Raw genomic sequence first — 22,119 nt, 5'->3', positions numbered from 1 at the left:
CTCCCTCGAAAGCGCTCCTTACCCTTGTTGGTCTTACGTGGTAGAGGGTTGGCAGGAGCAGAGACGTAGCTGGTTGTTGGGGACTCGTGGGCCCGGCCACCTGCTACACAAGTACCAAAACTGGGGGGAATTCCAGTCATAATAGACCAAAAAATAACTTCATTCCCCAACCCTCCACCCACCATCGAGCCCAACAAGGGGAGGTTTTATGCCAGGGACAACACCACTAGCGACCCCAGAGGTAGCGGAAGAGTATATGCTGGCAACCACCTGGTGACACGGGGAAGGATGAATCCAGGACAATAGGAGCCACCAGGCCCCCCAATGCCCACTTGACCCTAGGCAATGGATGACCAACCAACTGACCTGGTCGAGCCCAACCAGGCTGCCTATCTCACCGCAAAGAGCTGTATTGCTAGCTGCAGGGCACATCGTGCAGCATCGCTCAACCCCCAGGACTCCCATCTCCCAGCATTACGGGACACCACGCACGGCAAACACGTGGGGAGGCAACAGTCCCACCCTAGATGGCAAATGGGCAGGGACTAACATCACCAGCAGGCCTCCTCCACCAGTGATGCTGGGGGTGCTTGGTCCACAAGGCCAACAGATGCAGAAACCTGCAAAGGTAGGCAGGCCTCAGAGTAGGTGGCAATGCCAGCCTTGCTTCAGGCCCTGCCACGACGTCAAGGTGATCCCCAGCAGCAGGCCATAGAAACCGAAGTTCCGAAGTTTGTCAGTCGTGTATATAAATCTGAGATCACCAAGGAGTATTGAGTTCTCTAAATCTGATAGTCATCTTTAGTACGGCTATAACAGTGAAATGTTCATTCGACCTGCCTTTATGAAGGGTGACTGTCCCCAACCCTTTATCACAAAAATGCATTAATGCTTCGTATTTGTAACGCTTTTGAATCTATTCTTAATGAAAAAATTTAAAGTATCTTTCCTCTCATAACCTTTCTGAACTTTAACACACTATGTAGTTCAGGCGTCATTCGTGTTGTATAATCATGACATGCTTCAGAAAGAATGCTGTGAGGGCTTTTTCACTTTCACACTCTCAGCTTAACCTTAACCCCTAACCGCCAGCTGACGGGTTTTAGCCGTCACGATTTTGGGCGCAGAGCAATGCTGGTTGACGTGTATAGCCACAAGCGTCTTCCCGCTATTGAACTTTAACTTATCCTTATGCATTGGTGGGACCACCTGGAGACGTGCGGTTACTTTCATTTGAAAGAGGAAGAGTTGTTGAGTCTTATGTATCTTTAATTTTTTCTCTGGCTGTTATAGTTTGGCAGATATCAGGGTCTGAAGTAAAGATATATTTTCCGTCACGGATATCTCCCATGGGGTGGAGTGTGCAACATCGGAAAACCCGCAGCATGTTGGGGTTAAATCGCAACAGACCTTTCTTAACAGCTTCTCTCTTATTAGGAGTTCGAGGAATTATACAACTTTTCTTCTCGAAGATTCAAATTTCCTGAGGTTGTACAAATAGCAGTGATTCATTTTTGCTTGAAACTATAGAAGCTGCTGATGAGTACAGAGTCAAGATACTGACAACCTTATATTGCTAAAGTCAGGTGGGCACTATTACAATCCTATGAATGAGAAGGGGAGATGCTGTGAACCTCATGTCGTCATCCACGGCAGGAAATAAAACATAAATCGAAGCTCCGAATTCTAGGACTTAAGGGCCAGCATTCTCTTCGGCTTACTACACCCATTCACTTAAACTTGGCACAGATTTTAGTCCCTTTGCTTGTTCAATGCAGTTCGGTGGCAGAACATGACAGTACTCTGGCTCTACATGCCTTCCATGGCACGTCTTCCTGTTAGGTACTGTGTCCTTGTGTTAATCCCTTGCTATAGCTCAGTATTCTAGTTGGAGAAAAGTCAGTTAAAGTAAAACGAGTATAGTACCTCTTCCTTACCAACGTGTTCCAATATAGATCACATTATTGTCCCCCGTTATATAAACTATACCCCATTCATTTTAAATAGGCATTAAGCGGCCATCTCTCCATTTGCATGTTCAGATGAAGCAAGAGAACGAACACTAGAATATGATACTAGTCACAAAGAAGTGCCATGGAAAGGATTCAGAACCGTAATATTGTCTTTCTGACTCTGACCTATGGAAGATAGGCTACAAAAGACAAAAATTCTTCACCAAGATAAAGTGAATGAACTATATGTCGATATACAAAGACGTACTGTAAATAACACACATGGAAGATTTAACAATAGAAAATAAACAGTTAAGGGAGAGGAGATGCTAGACACTCTATTTAAGAGTCATGGAAAGTGATAGCTTAGGGAGAAGACGTGCCAGACGCCTTCTTCAACTAATGAAAAGACAGCCCTAGAAGTGAAAAGGCATCCAGCGCTGTTCCACTGAAGAGTTGGAGTAAACAGCATATGAGCAACAAGGATCTTTATAGCCGAACCACCGAGATAAAGGTTCGTATTCCTTTTTTTGGTTAGGAAGGCTCTGATGCGCCCTTTCCTTAGCGATTTATGTGCCGTTTTATTAACTCTCCCTTTCGTATTACCTAACTTTGATATAATCTGAACACAGGACATATAAGATTATACTGTCGCTCTGTGTCATTGAAGAGGTGTTAGAGGGCATCCCTGACAGACGAGAATTCACGCCAAAGTGATTAAACCCTTCTATCCAGTAATATGTTTTAATATATTTTCACAGCAGAGAGGTTTTACGAACAGGGAGGGATGAACACAGACTTCATGAGCCCCTGCAAAGCTAGGATACTTTTCTAATCTGCAGGATGGTTCATATGTAACACCCCACTTTCCGCCGGGCGATATCTTGCGTGCTGTGGGGCTTGCATCATTTATTCATTTCATGCTATCATTCCCACAACCACTTACACATTAGCCATTGACTCATCCCTGCAACACACAAAATTCTGTTACATTAATTCCTATTGGGGCTCAGTTTACAGACCAACCCGTAAATTACATCGTTCAGTGGCTGCAAGCTGAACCCACAGCCCCCCTACAACAAAAGAGGTACGAGTATATAAACAAGAAAATAATTAGGTGCATAATAAACCATCAAAAAAGACGTGTTAGGAAATCTACAATGGCAATTCTTCAACAGACCCCATATCCCACTTTGTCCCTGTTCACCGTGCAGTACAGTTCGGGACCTGGATGTAACGTCGACTGTTGCATGTAGAGAAAATGGGAACATACCAAAACTTGATTTTCTGCCTGGATTACTCGTCTACATTGTTTTTACTCTAACCTGGCCTAAAATTATCATCTCTCCAACATCAGTACTGAGTTGTAATAATAGACTGACAGTAAATTATGATGGCAGTCAAAATGAGATGGTATGGAAAGGATGCAAAGCCGTAGCATTGTCTTTTTCTGCCACTGAGGTATGTGAAGTGAGTTACAAAAGGACGAAAATCTTGGCCAAGTTAGCGTAAGAACGGTACAGTCGAGTGACATTCATTTCAGCTTTCTTCTTCCCCTCGCAGGGTCAGAGGGACGCCTTCTACGTGTTTGATGTGGACCAGGTGGTGGCCAAGGTCAAGCAGTGGAGGACTCTTATGCCCAGAGTTAAGATTTTCTACGGTCAGTCCACCACAATATCGCTTTTAATATAGTTTTGCCAGAGGTGTGTACACATAAGGGGGTTAAAGCCACTGCCCCTTTGCCATGCCGGTCACAAAGAGCCGTCATAGACTGATTTTCACTCACTCACTCTCTCATTCTCTCTCTCTCTCTCTCTCTCTTGCTCTCTCTCTCTCCGAACCAGCAAAGGAGAGGTTACCCCCTTCCCTTTTTTTTTTTTTTTTTTTTTTTTTTAACTAGAGCCCCTGCTCCGCAACTAGTCTGTGCACACCACTGATTCTTCCCATCCTTTGAATATCACGGAGTGCAGTAGACTCTCCGTAAGTAGGAATGGCGCAGGTTCAAAACAGCATCCTGTAAATGGGGTATGGGAACATTTGCGCGAATATGGTTGGCAAGCCCAGTTCTAAGCTTATGAACTAAAAGACCTTCGCTATTCCAGTGCAAAAGTACTCACAAAATCTTGCTAACCTTCGTAGGAATTGCAAAATCGAACCGCAAAAATACCGATTTCGTTCTTTCTTTCTTCTTCATCAGTCATAACTTCAAAACAAAAAGGTGTACGTGAGCGTGCTGTACACCAAAACGCTTCTTGTCAAGTGTAGATATTTCTTTCACGTTTAGAAAAGCATTCAGTTATGGTTCGTGAATTACAGCCTGAAAACCGCATTGCGGTCACCCGTAAGTATGCCATTTTGCACAATATTGGTTATCTACAGATCACCTACAGTTAAAGAATGTACCAAAACACATCTTTTCACGGGAAGGCACCCTCGTTTTAGCCTTTCAGTATGATATGCATGTAACAATTCAAATCTGGCACTTGCTTATGTATAATTATACTTCCACAAAAAGATCATAAGCTTGAAAACAAAAAATTTCTTCTCAAATAATTGTTAAGAAGTAGGAATGGCAAAAGTACACAGATAAGAGATAAAAAAGGCACAGAAACAAGAGAGCATTGAGGATGGGAGGAGATTCGGACACCTATACCTATTACTACATTCCACCAGCTACAAGTTTGTGGCTAAAGCATGGAATGTAATAATGGGTATAGGTCTCCAAATCTTCCCCCATCCTGAATGCTCTTGTTTCTGTGCTTTTTTTCATCTCATAGCTGTGCACTTTTGCCATTCCTACGTCTTAATCATTTTAGAAGGATTTTTATTTTCTAGTTTTATTCAGCACAAGAAGTACTTTCGGTAGTGAAAGATATCGCTAACCCCTCTTATTTCCAAAATTTCCCTCTAAACTGAACAAAATTTACTTATGGTATTAGAGAGAGAGAGAGAGAGAGAGAGAGAGAGAGAGAGAGAGATTGGTGGAGTCGGGGAGTTATTAACCTGTTGCATCACGGCAGATTTCTCACCAATGACCCCTAACAATCCCGGCAGATTTTCGATTTTTTTTTTTGTTCATACCTCCACTTTTTATGAGATACATTGGAAAAAAAAAAATGCTTACTTGAGCTTATAAGTCCGCTATACAGGTGTCCCTCCGAACACCTGGCCCTGTCTTCTCTGGGCATGTGTTGCTGCTGTCATGTTTTCAATGGTAGGGGTAACTATTGCAAACCACTCAAAATAGGTAGATATTTGTTCATTTGGTACGAATTTATATATAGTACAAGAACATATTGGTTTTCACACAATAATATAGGCGATATAAGCATTGTTTCACTCACCGAACACATCAACATACTGCATCTTCCTTGGCAACAGTACCACCTCATCACTGCTGCTTGTTTCTTCCTCTGGTGCCACATAATCTTTGTCCTCCACATCGTCATTGATTGGGGAATCATTCTGGCCTGTGAAGGCATCAAGGGGAGCTTGAATTTCATTGTTGGCGAGATCGTGGCACGACATGTCTTTACTGGCTGGGTCACTGCTAACAGGTGAATTGCTGAGATGATGGCGTGCAGGGGTCATGTGGGGTCAGGTAGTGTCACCGCATGGCATCTGGTAGAGGAAGGTCTCCCGCATAAGCCTACCAAAACGCATCTGCGAAACTTGAAAAGTGTGCAAATGACAGACCTCGTAATTGCAGAACGTACCAGAATGTCGTCAGGTCTCAGTGTGAAAAAAAGTTGTGACGTACCCATATGTCATCAGGATGTGACGGGTTAAAGAAACAAAATAATATGATCATCACTCATGTCATTTCTGGCTACAGCTGTCTTGCCAGTCTAACTAAATAGTCTACGGTTATGTTGTTCCACCTCCAGTTTGATGCAGATGTTGTGTGTTGCAGAGTCAACCATCAATACATTCCAAACTACACATACAAGCCCCTCCTCTCCACCCTACTAGATCACAGGTAATAAATACGTTGCAAGGTATTGATGGTTAAGTCTCTTATAATGCTCCTTGAGTGATAAAACTCATTGCTTTATGATGCTGCATTCCAAAGCCATTATCTTGTCATTCTTGTGTTATATTCGTTTATTATTTATTTGTGGAACATGGTCGTTTCCACAAAGGTTGTCACATGCCATTCCTTCTACTGTGTTTCGGTCATTCCCTATGTACTTAATTTTTCTCTCTTCATTATTCCTAACATTATTTAGCATATCACATAGTTTCATAAAGAGATCTCACCAGAACCCATCGTATTTGACGCCATTCACACAGCTGATCAATTTTAACCTCGTCCTGCTATTGACATTACCCTGTTGGGTGATTTTAACATCCATAATTTAGAGGTTACTGTATTCTGCCAGAACTGACGATACTGGTCTAGAATGCATTGATTAATCTCATGCCACTGATAAGACAACCAACCAGACATCAGATCATCCTGACCATAGTGCCTGTCTCATGGACACATTCCTGACAAGTAACCCAGATCAATACAGCAAAGGTATTGTCACCATTTGGATCGACTGATCACAATCTCATCAAAGCCTTATTCATCAGCTGCCCGAAACCTCACCGTTCTGAGCCAGTAAGGGTGGCCAGATGGCACTATGATTGGGCAGCCTGAGATGGATTTAGAGATTATTTAGCTGATATTCCATGGCAGTCTTTCTTCTCTACTGACATCAGTTCTACCCAGTCCCACATAAATGACCTAATACAAGCTGGTATGGAATTGTTAATACCCTGACACCAATTTACTAAAAATTTGACTTCCCAAATTGGTTCGACAGCAATTGTGCCAGTGCAACGACCCAAATGTCTTTAGCATATAACTCATAATTAAAAGTAAAAAACTACCGAACCCCCAGTCATTTATAATTGCTAGAAACTAAGCAAAAGCAGTAATAAATCTCGCTAAATCAAACTTTCTTCACAACCAAGCATCCAAAATATTAAATAATCCCAATGACAGTAGAATATTCTGGTCACTCTTAGTTATTAATTCTTTCAATAGTAAATTTAACAAGTCACCACCCATTCCTCCACTAAAGTCTTTAGAAGGAAACACTGTAGATGACCCACGTGGAAGAGCTAACATTCTTGGTAGTATGTTTGCCCAGAAATTCTACCACAGAGGAAATCTGTCAGAGCCTTCCTGTACTAGAACTCAACTCTCCTGAAGTTGCTCCACTAAAGATACAATACTAGATACCTAAAATCTATCATAGACAATTTACCATCCAACAAAGCTGCAGCTCCGGATAGAATTCGACCAGTAGTTTTGAAGAGGTGTTCCCCAGAACTTGCTTCTGTTCTAGCAAAATTATTCATACTACGCATACGTACCTCTTCATCCCCTAATTATTGGAAGGAAGCCAACATCCACCCATTTTCAAAGAAAGGAAGTTCCTATGATCCCTCTTATTACAGACCCATAGCTCTTACATTTCTTCTTTATAAAGCTTTTGATATTGTTATTAATAAGCACACTGTTAAACATCTTGAATCCAACAACTTAACTAGTGACAGACAGTATTGTTTTCGCTACGAAAGATCCACTGTTGATTTTTCAGTCTCATTACTCATACAGTCCTTCAGTCAACTGACCAACATGGAGAAACCCATGCAGTAGCTCTTGATATTTCTAAAGCTTTTAACAGGGTGTGACACTGTTCCCTGCAATCCAAACTCCCTTGCTATGGCATATTATCTTTCATCTCACTGATTTCCTCATATCTCACGAACAGAAATACAAAAGTAAAGGTAGATGATGTTTATTCCAGTTTCCATTCAGTTACGAGTAATGCCAGTGTGCCACAAGGATCAGTTCTGGCTCCAACACTGTTCCTCATTTCTATTATTGATCTCTTGTCCGTTACCTGTAGTCCCTTTCACTCAAATGCAGATGCTTCGACACCTCACAGTTCCTCTACTCTTAACCACCTATTCACAAAGTATGTAACTCTCAACTCAGCAAAGCAATCTTCATGAATCAAAACTTATCTGATATCACTGAATGGGGGCAAGATGAGATTGTCTCATTTAATAATAGGAAAACCAAATATATCCAGTTCACGAGCAGACTGATATTGCCTGATTCCAGTATTACCTTCAGTGCAACCAATATTCTCATCTCAAAGTATGAAAATACTTGTGTTTATCTCAGTTGGACCTTTCATGTTGATCACATGTTAAACTCAGAGAAACTTGGATTACTATACAGAATATGTAACTTCTTCACTGACGAGCAATTAGCTATATATACAAGAGACATGTGAGCTCTCAGCCTGAATATTGCTTGCCTTATGGAGCAGATGTGGAGAGATTGCACTAAAACAACTGGAAAAAATTGAGAACAAAGCTATTAGAATTATTGATAACCTTACAATTATAAATTATCTAACTCCTCTACAAGTAAGAGAAGGTTTTGCATCCAATGCATAATTTTACAAATACTTTACTGGCAAATGCTCAGATGAAGTTGAATCTATTGTGCCATCTCTCCACGCCTTCCCCCATGCTACACGGGCATCTGGTGGGTCTCATTACTTGACTGTCATACTGTCATATTGTGGAACTTCTGCCTATCAGAATTCCTTTATACTCCGAACTGGTTCTTTTTGAAACTTGCTTCTCCAGATCCGTTTTCCTACAAATTTCAACTTGCAGTGTTCAAGTCCAATTGTTACAGATTATATACCAGTGCAGGACACGTGTTATCTGGTGCATAGAAGTCTTTTTATAATTTTAATTGTTTCCTTACTCTATTCATCTGTAAAAAAAAAAAAAAAAAAAAAGAATATGAATCGATAAAAGCATTTTATTGGACTTTTCCACTGACATCATCATCATCATCATCATCATCATCTTAAGCCTCTGTCCCACGTTACATGGGGTGGAAGGGCTCCAGAAAAAGGATCTGAAAATTTTAAAAGTAGAAGTATCAACAGTTTAAAAATACAGATGAACCGCACATCAAAACTCAAACCTTCAGATTTTTCTCAAATTGTTTGTCTTAAGTCCGTGCCTCCCCCCTCACAGCCATCAAGTGTAACCTCCACGGCGCCTTGCTGGAGGTGTTGGCGGCTCTGGGTGTGGGTTTTGACTGCTGTTCTTATGTGAGTATATGAGGTTTGGCTGGTACTGGGTCTGTCATTTAATTACAGATTTTTTTATTGTTGCCATTCCGGGATGATCCTCTTTATATAGTCATCCTCTTTATACGGTTTATTTCTTGCTGTTACGGGATGCTCTAATTCAGCTTAGAATATTTACAAAACAGGAGTTTAATGGAGGCTATACCAAACTCCAACACTTCGAAATTTCTCCCCCCACTTAAATAATATTCTTTAGGGATAACAAAGCGAGGAGGAGGGAGAGACCAAGGATGAGATGAAGAGAAACAGTGGAGAGATATACGAAAGAGGGTAGTGAGAGTTAGGGAGAGAGGACATTATTTTAATGGCATCAGACAGGGCGACATGGAGATGATTTGTTTGTTGCCATCTCTACCGGAATTAACTCCTAAGGCTAAGATGACGCCCTGAGCTGTCACAAAACGGGGTCGGGGCATCTCGGATTACAGCAAGACTCTTTGTGTTTCCTGCCAGCATTTGAATTCCCACCCATTTTCTGTGATGCCCACAGTGTGGTGTAGGCATGCATATAGGAGGGGGTGAGCTACATTGCCAGTCCTTCACGGGAATTAGGAGGGCTAGGAGAAAAGTTTTCTAAAGATTTCACATGTTCGATTTACTTGCTGCTGTGAGTGGCTGCCCGACCCTTGCCACCTCCCACCCCTGCCTTGCCTGCCACTCATGCAGGGAAGGGGTTGAGTGATAATTCAATTGGGAGAGTTTTAGAAATGACAGTGACACCATTACTGAGCGCAGAGATAATGTCTGAGAGCAAGAGTTACTTCATAGAGAAGTAACGTGATGCGTGCCAATCACTCCATATGGCCCCCATCTCCTTCCCATTGCTTTTGCAGTACCTCAACCCTCTCTCTTCACTATCCACATCACCCCAGTATGACACCGTGGGTGTGCGGAAAGTGCAACATATATAAATACATTTGTACCATACTTTAAAAAAGTGGATGGAGAAATAAAGAAAACTTGAATGAAGAGTAAGTGTTCATGAAAGTAATGACTGATTACTTGTGAGCGGGTGATGTTTACTCTCAGTTATGTATGGAAATGAGTGGCCCAGCCCGGCTCAACCTGACCATCATGTAAAGCAGAAGTAGAGTTGAAATTCTTTCTTCATGTTATACATTCATTCCACAAATTTTGTTATCAACTAAAAACTCACTAATGAACGCATAGGAATCCCTTGGAATCTCTAGTTTTCCAAGGAAGTGTTTGCCTCTGATCGGAATGCTTTAATTACGAAATAAGATAGAAAAAGATTTTCCGCTATAAAACTGTGTCTTTTGGCATCAGCTCTAGCAATTGAATATCGGTGAGTCTGCCTATAATTTTATAACAGAGGGAAACTGTGATAATATGGCGCATGCTCGCTCATCATGCGCTCACGAAGTGCTCTTTACTGGTATTCATTCAGTGAAGATTATAGAGAAAATATAGGTAAGCTATAGAAGATAAAGAAAATTACAAATAAGGATTTATTTGTATATTTGTGATATGCCTGTTGTGAAGAAAGAAATGAGCTGAATAAGTGGCTTGAAAAATAAAGAAAATTTCAGTGAAGTTAAGAAGTGCTTATGAAAGTATGGACTAATATACAGTATTCATTAAGTGAAGTAAGACTGTAGAAGAAAATATATATAAGCTGTAGAAGATAAATAATTGTTACGATAACCAACAGTTTATACACATGAGAGAAGCCTGTTGAGATGTAAGAAATTAGCTAAATTCATACCATCGATAATGATGATAAAGAAAACTATGGGTGTAAGAAAATTAAAGGCCCTCGGGGATAACGAAAGAGATCTTGCACAACACAGAAAACTTACTTGCAAGGAAAGTAAAGTGGTCCTTCACAGTAAGTAATGTAAAATAATCCTTGGAATTTCTTTTCTCTTTGCCACACGTAAGAGGTGTGATGGTTCATTCATGCGACAGTGGCAGAGGACAGTGGATAGGAGTGTCAGGTTCAGGTGGGGCAAGGGGAACCATGAGCGAGTGCGAGCAGGGACTCTCCATTTGGCTCGGGCAGATGCGTGGGCTGTATGCTGTAGCTGCTGACTCAGCCACTCGTCTGAACGCAGCTCTCCCCGATCCCAAAAATTGCCTCCAGTCATCACTACCTACCTACTCAAAGCTTAAATCTAGAGACCTGGGGATGCTTGCAATGGATAGATAAAGGATTGGTGAATATTCTGATTTTTTTTTAGTGAAAGTTCTTCAATGCTGTAGTTACGAAGCTATGACTGCTTGAAAACAGCGAAAAAAAAAAAAAATCACTAAGTTTCGGGTTCGTAAAACCACCAAGCTTTTGGGGGTTAAGGGACCTGGCAACAGACAGATATATAGGTAGATAGATAAAAAGATTAGAACAGATTACACGTCTCTGGCTGATTGTGTCAGTGTCGTAAAATAAAGCTCACTGAACTAATGCTTTCACTGTAGTTCCTATGTGAGTATATAAGGTTTTGTTTATAAAAGCAAAACATGGATGAGGTATATGCTGGTCTAGTACACGAGGGTCATTAATACCTTCAGTCCTATGGCGCATTTCTCTTCTCTCCCCCTTGTTTCAGCATTTCACCACACACTCCTGGGGTTTTCCCCATTTTGACTTTCTTCATTGCTTCATCTACTTCCATCCTACGGATCTCTTCCACCCGCCTCATCTCCCTCCTTTTTCCAGCCATTCTTCAGCCATTTATTCTCGCAGACAATTTCTTTAAAGTGTTCTCTCCTTCTGCTCACTGTTTCTTCCTTCTCCACTAGCAATCTACCAAATTTTATCTCTCACTCTCTTACTACCTTCTTTAATACCTTGTCTAACTTTTCATACCTCCTTCCAGAATATTTTCATACATTTCCTCCACTTTACACTCAAATTCCTCCCAAACTCATCATCCACTCGCTTCTCATTCTCCTTTACTATTCTTTTCACCTCTTTCTTCTCCTCCACACATAACTCTCTATTCCGTCTCTCAACTTCCTCCATGCTTCTGCTTTCCGTCCAGTCACTATATGCTTTCTTCTTTTGCGCCACAGCTTGTCTCACCTCTTCATTCTACCATGCTGTTCCTTGCACCCTTTTCATCTTCTGTTCACCCCACACATCACTTCACATGCTGCATAGATTTCTTCCGTCTGAATGTCATGTATAAATCTTCCACCTCCCCTATCTGCTCCAAATCATATTTATCCAGTCGCTCGTCTGCTGCTGTCTAATATTCTGCCTCCTCCTTTATTCCCTCTCTGTATGTACTCCTTCCTCATGCCCTTTTCTCCTCTTTATCCATTGTATTTGTACCTTGACTTTCATCACCACCAAGTGATGGTGAGAGAGTCCACTTCCCCAGCCTCTGTATGCTCTTGCATCCATTACATACTTTCTCATTCTCTCATCCACACACACATAAACAATCATTGCCTTCCGTTCATTCAGCTCACCACCCACAATTAGCGTTGATAACGTTATACGATTATACTCTGTCATAACCCTATTAATTTTAATTCTAATACAAATTTATAATGAATACAAAACAGGTAGATAAGTGAAAATACATCACAGAATATGGACGATCATGAACAATTTCTAATTAAAGAAGTGGGACTAAATGTAACCTTTTTTTTTTATAAGATTTAATGCAATTACCAACGTGGCTGAGCACTTCTTTTATTGAGTTCAAAAACGGTAAGTATACTGTATACATGTACGTGTAAACACTAAAGGTATATTATATTACTCACACATAAAAATAACATAGTTAATGTATATATGAAAATGTGTTTATGTATGTACCGTACTGTACATTTCTGGGATATCCTCGGGTGAAAATGACCTACAATGACATAATTTATTTCGTGGTCTCCAGATGATTTCATTCAGTTCATGGGAGACTTCTTGTACTGAAAACACCAGGGTGGAAATATCTTACGTCTTGATACACAAGTCTCCTCCTAACCGAGCAGATTGTTAGGAAAGAACAAGAAGTGTATATAACAGATATTCTCGAGCTAAGTGAGTTAAGATTCTTCCTAATTTTGTCCCACAGGGCGAGATAGATTTAGTTGCTGATTTAGTAACACCCTCATCAGACATCATCCTGTCTCTCCCCTGCAAGGGAGTTCCACACCTGCTCCGTGCCAGGGAACACCAGGTCTCTCTCATGACATTCGACAGCATCGCAGAGTTGCACAACATCAAGGAATATTACCCAGATGCCAGGTATCTCTCTCTCTCTCTCTCTCTCTCTCTCAGTTCATTCTTGCTACCATCAGACAGTTTTCATCACACAATGGCGCAGACTTTACGTTGTTTTGTACTTGATTTCACACATCTCAGATGCAGAAAAAGATAAGGCTTCGACTCTACACGTTTTCCACAATGTTATGCCGGTAGGATTAGTGTTTTATATCTGGAAATGGGGGGAAAAGTCTGGAGACTTTGGCATGCTTTTGGTTTACTTTGTCCTACCTTATTAATTAGTTCTTGTTATTATTGCTATTGTGCATAGTTAATTTGTGTGGATTATTGCGTGAGAAAATGTGAGCTCTCTCCTAAGTCCTGGAATGTTCCGGGCTGCATTGGTGGTTGGAGCCTGGGGGGGGGGGAGGAACTAAGGGACCCTTCCCACTTGCTGACAGTTAGCCAAGTGTAACAAATGAAGTGAGCTGTGTGTGCGCTGCTGTTCAGTTCAGTTCAGTTCAGTTCGGTTTAGACAGTGGGTAAGATTTGGTGTGTGAGCCAGAGAGCGGTGGACAATTAGTTTGTGTGAGACAGCGAGTCAGAACCAGTCAGGCAGCGAGAGTCAGAGTCAGTAATGGACAATCAGTGAACATGAGTCAGTCAATGAATCCGTGGCGGACGGACAGTGATAGAGTCAGTGACCGTTAGTGAGTCACTGTGAGAGCTAATCAGCGAAAGATGGAGCAGTCAATCTGAGTCAGTCAGTGAGTCAGTGAACGGACATTGCGCGAATAGTTGTGACTGAAGGACGGAGCTAACGTGAGAGAGAAAAGCCAGTGTTCTGCGACTGTACCTCAGCTGTGCTTAGGAGGATTAAAACCCAGAAGTGTTCAGCTGCCTTTGTTTAACTGCCTGGCCTCTTCACTTGTCGCTTTCGACGTATCAAGGATCCTCTAAGGTGCAGCAACACTTTTTTGTTATTTGCGTCATATTTTAGTGTTAATCCATTGTTACAACCCACCATTCAAGATTCTGTGATTTACGTCATATTCTACTGTAAAGTCACGGCGCGCGACTTTGAGGTTGTCACGATCATACTCTGGCAACCAATATGTAAACAGTGCGTCCAATTTCGCATCATATTACACACGAATCATATTATACACGAATATATTATACACGGATATTATTATACATTAACATATTATACACGAATCATACGCATATTATACACGAAATCGAACGCACTGTTGACGGGTAGGTTGCCAGGGTACGATAATGACAATCTCAGAGTCACGCGCAGCGACTATAATGCTAATCCATTGTTACAAGCCAGGATTCAAGATGGAGAGATGGCAGTTTTAGGCCACATAAAATATATATATATATATATATATATATATATATATATATATATATATATATATATATATATATATATATATATATATATACCGACAAATACAGTAGTTATTTTTAGACCGCTTTTAGTGAACGGTTAGAATGAAGACTTTTCAACGTAATTTCAGTTATAAAACCTCAAGGACGTAACTTTATAAACTGTATTCTTGCTGCCATTGGACAGTTTATTTGGAGGAAAACACCATAGTAGTGAAGTTTGTAAGGAACTTTTAAACATCATCCTAAAGCTGCATAAGATCAAAGAACACTATGCTGATGTGTGTGTGTGTGTGTGTGTGTGTGTGTGTGTGTGTGTGTGTGTGTGTGTGTGTACTGTCAGACAGTATTATTATGTTCAGGGGAGGCCTGCCTTGCTAAAAGAATCAGGTAATGATAATGTATTTCAAATAATTCACCAGCCATTGTATCATGCTGTAGTTCAAACCGGCTAAGGGTAATTGTAGATAAAGAATTAATTCATTTGCAAAATCTGCAACAACAATCTGGTGACAAAAAGATTAAGCCACTCTAACTTTATCTGTAACCATTGCTGAAAAATTAATCGAGTGTATTCCTGAAAATCTATTATACCCTCGGTGGTGATGTGGCTAAGGGCTCAAGCTTACGTAATATGTACAGAACAACCCACTATAGTTTGAATCTAAGGGGTCATCAGAGGATCTTCCATGATGCAAAAGGTGAACTGGAAATAGGCAGGTCTCTGACGGCTTAATTTATTAGGACAGTGGTAGTGAAGCCTTGTCCCCCCCTGTATCTCCAGAAGGAAAGTATGGATTGTCTTCTACCATTTTTCCTATCTTAAATTATCTTGAGTTAACAAGCAGAGGACCAAAATGTAAGCCAAGCAGTTCATCAACCATTCCATCAGACTGGTACTCCGGATCCGCTATGATGACCCAGACGCTCAAGGCAGCATTGGGTGTAAATTTGGAGTGGAGTCTTGGGAGTCAGGAGCACTGCTGCTGGAGACAAAGTCACTGGGCCTACAGTTGGTTGGTGTTTCATTCCATGTGGGCACCAATGCAGTGAACCCCTCAGTTTACTACAAAGCCATTGCTGCTGTTCACAAGGTAAGTTTTCTAAGCCTTGGGATATAAGACTGGAGAGAAATTTTGAGTCATGCTTGCTTTTTGGGGGGACTGATTGATTGACTGATTGATTAACCGATGTAAAAAAAAAAAATGGCGGCACAACCGCCAGGGTCATGCACCACCGAACAAGAAGGCAACAGACAACAACGAGGAATAAAAGCAGATAAGAATCTAAAACATAAGTAAAAATGAAAACACAAAAGCATACTAAAATCACTAAAAACACACACACAAAAAAGAAACACTAAACCTTGAAAACAGGAACAACAAGGAATACTAAATCTTATGAAGCATCCAGCTGCCTCCATAAACCTGAGGGTTCCCCTCCCATACAACAGGCCACCTTCCCGGGCACAATGAAAGACGGTACAAGCCATCATCCGCCTGGTACTCAGAGGTACTGACGGTGTAAATCCCCAAAACTGGGCCACTCCACCAGCAAGTGCTGACGAACAGTCAGGGAGACCAAATAATCCTCACAGAAAGGAGGCAGAACGCCCTCCAATAAATATCCATGAGAGAATCGGGTGTGGCCACTTTGCAGCCGGCACATAGCTGTCTTCCATTGGCAAAACAAGCCTCACTATGTGAAGGAGTCCATCTCACCACAAACAGCATGCATCGTGTTAGCCCCGACCGCATCCCAGCACACTTGCCAACAATACCGAATCTGTCCACCAATAAAAGGGTAAAAATCATATGCAGGCATTTGATGTAAAGAAGAATGGGATCACACAGTGGCAGAAGCGCGAGCCAATGCAGCCTCGACCAGCACATCAGGCCATTCTTTCCTGGATACCCCCACATGGGTATAGGAACCCAATGAAACCCAACATGATGGCCACGACGGCGAAAGAGAAGTTGATAAAACCAGTGGATGAGATGATTTAAAGGTCTCTGGTACAGATGGAACACTGTGGGAGTCAATAAATATCTCGAAAGCAGAAAATGAGAGATTAAAATGATTTGGAGGGCAAAAAAAATCGCAGTCAGTTCCACTGTAAAAACTTAAAAAATACCAGGAAGGCTACCTCCCCAACTGAGGGAAGGGAAGACGACACCGTAGCCTACTCAACTATCAGTTTTTGATCCATCTGTATAGACAGGGACAGAACTCTCATGAGTAGAAGCATGTTCGAGAGAGAGAGAGAGAGAGAGAGAGAGAGAGAGAGAGAGAGAGAGAGAGAGACATAATTGGGAAACGAGCTCATTTTACCAGCATGGGATCTACAAAACGTAACCCAAGGGAAAAGCCAATAACCCACTCTCAGGACCAGATGTCAGTGAAGGGACAGAATAGACTGACATAAAAGACCAGACCCTGTAACCAAAGGGCTCTGGGAATGTAATATGAGTGTCATAAACAGAAGAATGGGAATGCTGGGAGAGCACGCTACAAGGCAATGAGGCCGAAAGGCGATGAAGATGATAGCAACACCTCATCATCAACGACTGGCAATGTAAATTCAAAGGGAGAGCATCAGCATCCACCATTAAACTCAATATCGGGGATGAACTGGGTGCCCCATTTGCCACACTAACACCAGCACGATGCACCGAATCTAACATCCAGAGACGGGCATCTGTCGCAGAGGAGTAGGCTTCAGACCCATATTCATGTTTAGAAAGAATAAGGAACCTATGCAAGAGGAGGATGGTCTGATGGTCAGCAGCCCAAGAGGTATGAGCCAAAACCCTAAGAAGACTCAAGACCTTACTACAAGCTTCCTCAACATAATGCAAAGGAGGAACCCAAGTCAGTTGTTTATCAAATATAAGACCCAGAAACCGAGTCTCTTCCACACAAGAGATTCTGTGACCATAGAGATACAGGTCAGGGTCTGAGTGAACCCTACGAAGTGCACAGACACTCTCTTTGTAAAAGAAAAACTGAACTCATGAGACAGTCAACTGGGAAAGTGTATTAAGAATCAGCTGCAACTTCCTCTCAACTACAGACATTTGAGAAGCAGTGATGGAAGTTGAAAGGTCATCGACATATAGTGAATCATGTACTCTGTCCAGGAGTGCATTGAATACACTGTTGATGATCACAGCAGAGAATAACGCTAAGGATACTCCTCTCTGGCACCTCATCTTAAAGGAAGGCACGGGCATTAGAAAGTACAATCCCCACTCAGACCCTTACAAAATGGTTAGATAAAACTGCTGAATAAAAACAGGCACACACCCACGAAGACCAAACACTTGAAGAGAAAGTAAAATGCCATGACGCTAGGGTGCGTCATGTACCTCTTCCAGATAGAAGAACATGACCTGTGTTGGTTGTGAGGAAAGCCTCACAAACAAAAGATTCCGGGGATAGTAGGGCATCAGAGGTAGACCGCATATTACGAAAACCATAGTGCACAAGGCATAAGAAGTCACCTTTATCCACAAACCACATAAGCTGACCTTTCACCATCTTTTCCACGACCTTACACATAATGAGAAGTCAGACAAATGGGCCAATAATTTGTTGCCTGTAGATGTTCCTTTCCTGGCTTGGGGATAGGGATAACTACAGCAATACCCCAACAAGCCGGAAACTCACAGTATACCAGACCTTGTTAAACAGTGACAATAATCATATGATTGGTGACGTTAAAAGGCATAAGGAATATCATTACAGCCAGGACAGGAATCATGGCACTGTGACAAAGCTGCCAATATTTCAAAAAATAGAAAAGAGGTCTTTATAAGACTCTCCCCCATGATGAGGTAAAACTGAGACCACAAGACTCTGGTGTGCTGATGGTGGCATATCAAAGGTAAATCTGAATCCTTCTACAAGCAACTCCACAACAGCAAAAGGATCAGTCACAGTCCCACCTGCTTCAAATAAAACAGGAGGGGAGGGAATGGTAAGTTTTCCTGTAATTTTCCTCACCTGGTTCCACACTTGAGTGAGGGAAGTCCTCGAACTGATGGAGGAAACAACCATTCCAGGATGAGCATCTGGCCTCCTGTAAAACCCATTGTGCATGAGCTCGTGCCCTTCTGTATGGCACCAAATACTGAGGATCCCCACGATGGTGACAAAGTTGAGAGAAGGCAACCCATTTGGCTTTCACTACACTATTGCACCCAGGGGTTCACTAAGGAACCAGACGTTTACGAAACAGACCTTTTGTCCTTGGAACAGATCACAGGGCTGTTGGTCACAGCACAGGTTAAGTAAGACACCATCTTATTAAATTTTCTAAAATAATTAACAGAACAATCAGTGGAACTAAATTCCACGAAAAGTGGCCAGTCTGCCCTATCCAGGACCCAGGGAGGAAGACTAGTGTGTGGTTTACCCACAGCAGCAGTTAAAAGTAATGGGAAATGGTCACTGGGGTACAAGTCTGGCAACAGACTCCAATTAAAATCTATAACAGCATCAGCTGGGCAAAGCAACAAAGCAGTAGCAATAAAAGTTCCAATCTGGCTATGGAAATACATCATCTCATTAGAAGTCAAAGCACCCACCTGCTCATCCTCCACTAAGGTGGCCAGCATAGCACCTCGAGGACTGGCCACTCTGTCACCCCACAGCAGGCGATGACCATTCAAATAGCCCTGTAAAAGAAGGAGGGAAGGAAGGTCATGAAGATAGTGTTCCAGATCTACCCTTTCGACAGTAGCAGTAGGAGGGAAATATGGACTACAAACTGTTTGGACAGCGTAGAAAAAATCTGAATGACAATAGCTTATAGGTGAGTGGAAAGGTTAAGATTAGTGGATGGAACTTCACGACGAAGGAGGACCTCCATGACGTTCTTGGCCTGGAGCAGGATCACAACAGAAGACATGGTAACCAGAAGAACCAGGTGGTGCAGAATGACCAAACAAAGTCTCCTGGATGCACATGCATACAGGTGAAAACCATGGTGCAAGATGACGAATTCCTCCCAGTTGGCATGTAATCCATAATAATTCTAGAATTACAGAACTCATAGTGAAGGGAGAAGCATGACAAAGTGTGGGGCAGCATAGTCCATGACAAGCAAGCAAGTTTGGGCTGATGCTTAGGAAGGCATTTAGAAAGAGACCGCCCAGCACCAGGGTTCTGCACATCATGCCAACCATCCAAAGGAAACCATGAGGACGAGGAAGAAGAAAGTTTGACAACATTTTTCATCTGAGCCAGAGGAACAGTTTGCTTGAAGGGTGGCTTTCAGGCTGCCCTAGATGAATTATGGCAGCCAGCACCACCAATAGAAGCCTCAGAAATAGAAGCAGACTTCACAGGGCCTGAACCCTGTGAGAATGAGATCCTATGCGGCAGAACTAGAGTGCCAACGATCAGCACAGCACCATCACCCGGGTGAGGGGGGAGGAGGCAGGACCATTGGCGAAACATCGGCTTCAGACTGCACCTGGCTAGACTCACCAGACTCCAGGGCAGGGGGAACAATAAAGAGGTTCACACAAGGTTCCACAATGGAGGATTTAAGTGGAAGGTCTTCATTTTCAGAAGAGTCTGAAGAACCACAATGATACCTGCCAGGTAAACAAGGAAGTTTGGGGAGGTTGGACATGGGACGACAAGGAGACACATCAACATGGACATCTGCTACCACCATGGAAATGCACAAATCCTCTGCTACTGAAGTGGGACCAGAAACAACAGAAGAGGATGGATGAACACCAGTTTCAAAAGCAATAGGAACCTCCGGAACAGCACCAAATAAAACACCAGACGGAGAAGTAGGTGATGGAACAGATCAAGGCAGTTCTGAGACACAGGATGGCACACAGGAGCTCCAGAAAGCACAGCCCTCCTTTTTGCTCCAGAGAATGAAACATTCCGAAGGGTTTCAATGGATAATATCTCATTTTCATGGCAGTAACATGGACGGTGTTGAGAAGATGCAGAAAGGACATCCTCACTGTGGTAGCATTTAAGGGGTCTCAGGCAGTCACTGGCATGGCTTGAGCTGCCACAGGAGACAGACAGCAGTAAGGCCAGCCTGTGCATGGTGACAAAAGCAATTAACAAGCCCACACCATCGACCGTGCAAACACCACTTTGGAGTCGGCACATAAGCCTTCACAGGCCATGACAGCCAAGCAAGTTTCTCAGAGCCAGGCAACATTGACTGATAAATGGTCAAGAACAAGGTTTAAGTTGGGATCAGAATACCATCTATCTTCTGCTGCAAGCACTTATGTCACCACATCAGAAGCTCGCACTTCCTCCAACAGTCTTGCCTCCGAGTATTGAAGAAGGTCATGGGAACCCCCCCCCCATTGGTTAAAGGTAGCATGAAGAACACAGTTCACACTATTACCAAACAGGAGCTATCTTCTTGGGAGGACCTCTCTACAAGGATACTATCATCTCCCTGGGAGGAGATGATAGATTCACAGCCACATGCAGAAACAATGGCATGCCCAGGGTCAAAGATGTCAAGATCTAAAACTGATCTAGCCCCAGAGGATTTCAACACAAGGTAATATTCACATTTGAAATAGGCTCAGACAGAACAGCAGGGCATTCTGAAGTTGTACCAGACTGGCGGGAAATATCTCCTGCTCTAAGCAGGATGCTCAGACGATGAAGGACAGTCCCTAGGGACCTGGAAAGATGCCAGGGTGGCAATAAAATTTGAACCCAAAGTCAAGGATGAAGCAGGAGTGCCAATAGAAAAGGCAGTGTGACCATGAGTTGCTATCTCACAGGCCTGGCAACCAGCTGTACGTGGAAAAAAATTACCTGTACTAAGGGAATCTGCCAAATACAAGACATAAAGCATTCACTTCCCTGTCCCTCACCCACCCACCATGAACCCCAACAAGGGGAGGCCATACATTTTTCTTAGGACCACTAGCAACTCCAGGGCTAACAGAAGAGTATAAGCAGGTAACCACCAGTGGACCCATTCAGGGGTGTCTCCAGGAATATAGAAGCCACCAGACCCTCCCATGCCCACTTGACCCTGGCCAACAAGCTACCAGCTGACTGGCCTGGTTGGGCCCAACCAGGCCATCCATCTAGCCAGAATAGGGGACCACCGAGATGTATTACTAGATGCAGAGTGCATCACTCAACCCCCAGGCCTCCTGTTTCCCAACATTACGCCATGCACGGCAAACATGCAGGGAAGTAAAAACCCTGTCAGAGATGGAGGATGGGCAGGGAAAATCAGCATTACCTGCAGGCTTCCTCTATCAGTGATGTAGGAGGAGGAGTGCTTGGTCCACAAGGCTGACAGATGCTGAACCCTACAAAGGCAAGCAAATCTCCAGGGAAGGTGGCACTGCCAGCTATGCTTCATACCACTGAGCTCAATAAGACAGAGGGGTTATCTCAG

General features: G+C 42.6%; 1 protein-coding gene across 1 annotated transcript; it reads left to right on the top strand.

The window, feature by feature from the left end:
* The first annotated feature begins 654 nt into the window (after window positions 1–654).
* LOC145395860 (putative ornithine decarboxylase) lies at window positions 655–16,708 on the top strand. The gene is made up of 6 exons (XM_080269386.1): window positions 655–735; window positions 3,516–3,612; window positions 9,015–9,091; window positions 13,171–13,343; window positions 15,595–15,796; window positions 16,523–16,708. Exons 1-6 carry the CDS (start codon window positions 655–657, stop codon window positions 16,706–16,708), a joined length of 816 nt encoding a protein of 271 aa, XP_080125512.1.
* Window positions 16,709–22,119: the final 5,411 nt, after the last annotated feature.

The sequence above is a fragment of the Coenobita brevimanus genome, chromosome 33 (assembly GCF_032717465.1).
Source record: "Coenobita brevimanus isolate Jiangsu-jjx chromosome 33, ASM3271746v2, whole genome shotgun sequence".
NCBI lineage: Eukaryota > Metazoa > Arthropoda > Malacostraca > Decapoda > Coenobitidae > Coenobita > Coenobita brevimanus.
This window is presented reverse-complemented; position numbering and strand designations above follow the sequence as displayed.

What these genes read in the sequence shown, in the direction of transcription:
- LOC145395860 (XM_080269386.1), top strand. Translation starts at nt 655, where the DNA reads ATGCCAGCCTTGCTTCAGGCCCTGCCACGACGTCAAGGTGATCCCCAG. An exon ending in GTTTTGACTGCTGTTCTTAT is followed by an intron (nt 9,092 to 13,170) that starts GTGAGTATATGA and finishes TTTGTCCCACAG; the next exon opens with GGCGAGATAGATTTAGTTGC. An exon ending in GAATATTACCCAGATGCCAG is followed by an intron (nt 13,344 to 15,594) that starts GTATCTCTCTCT and finishes CCATTCCATCAG; the next exon opens with ACTGGTACTCCGGATCCGCT.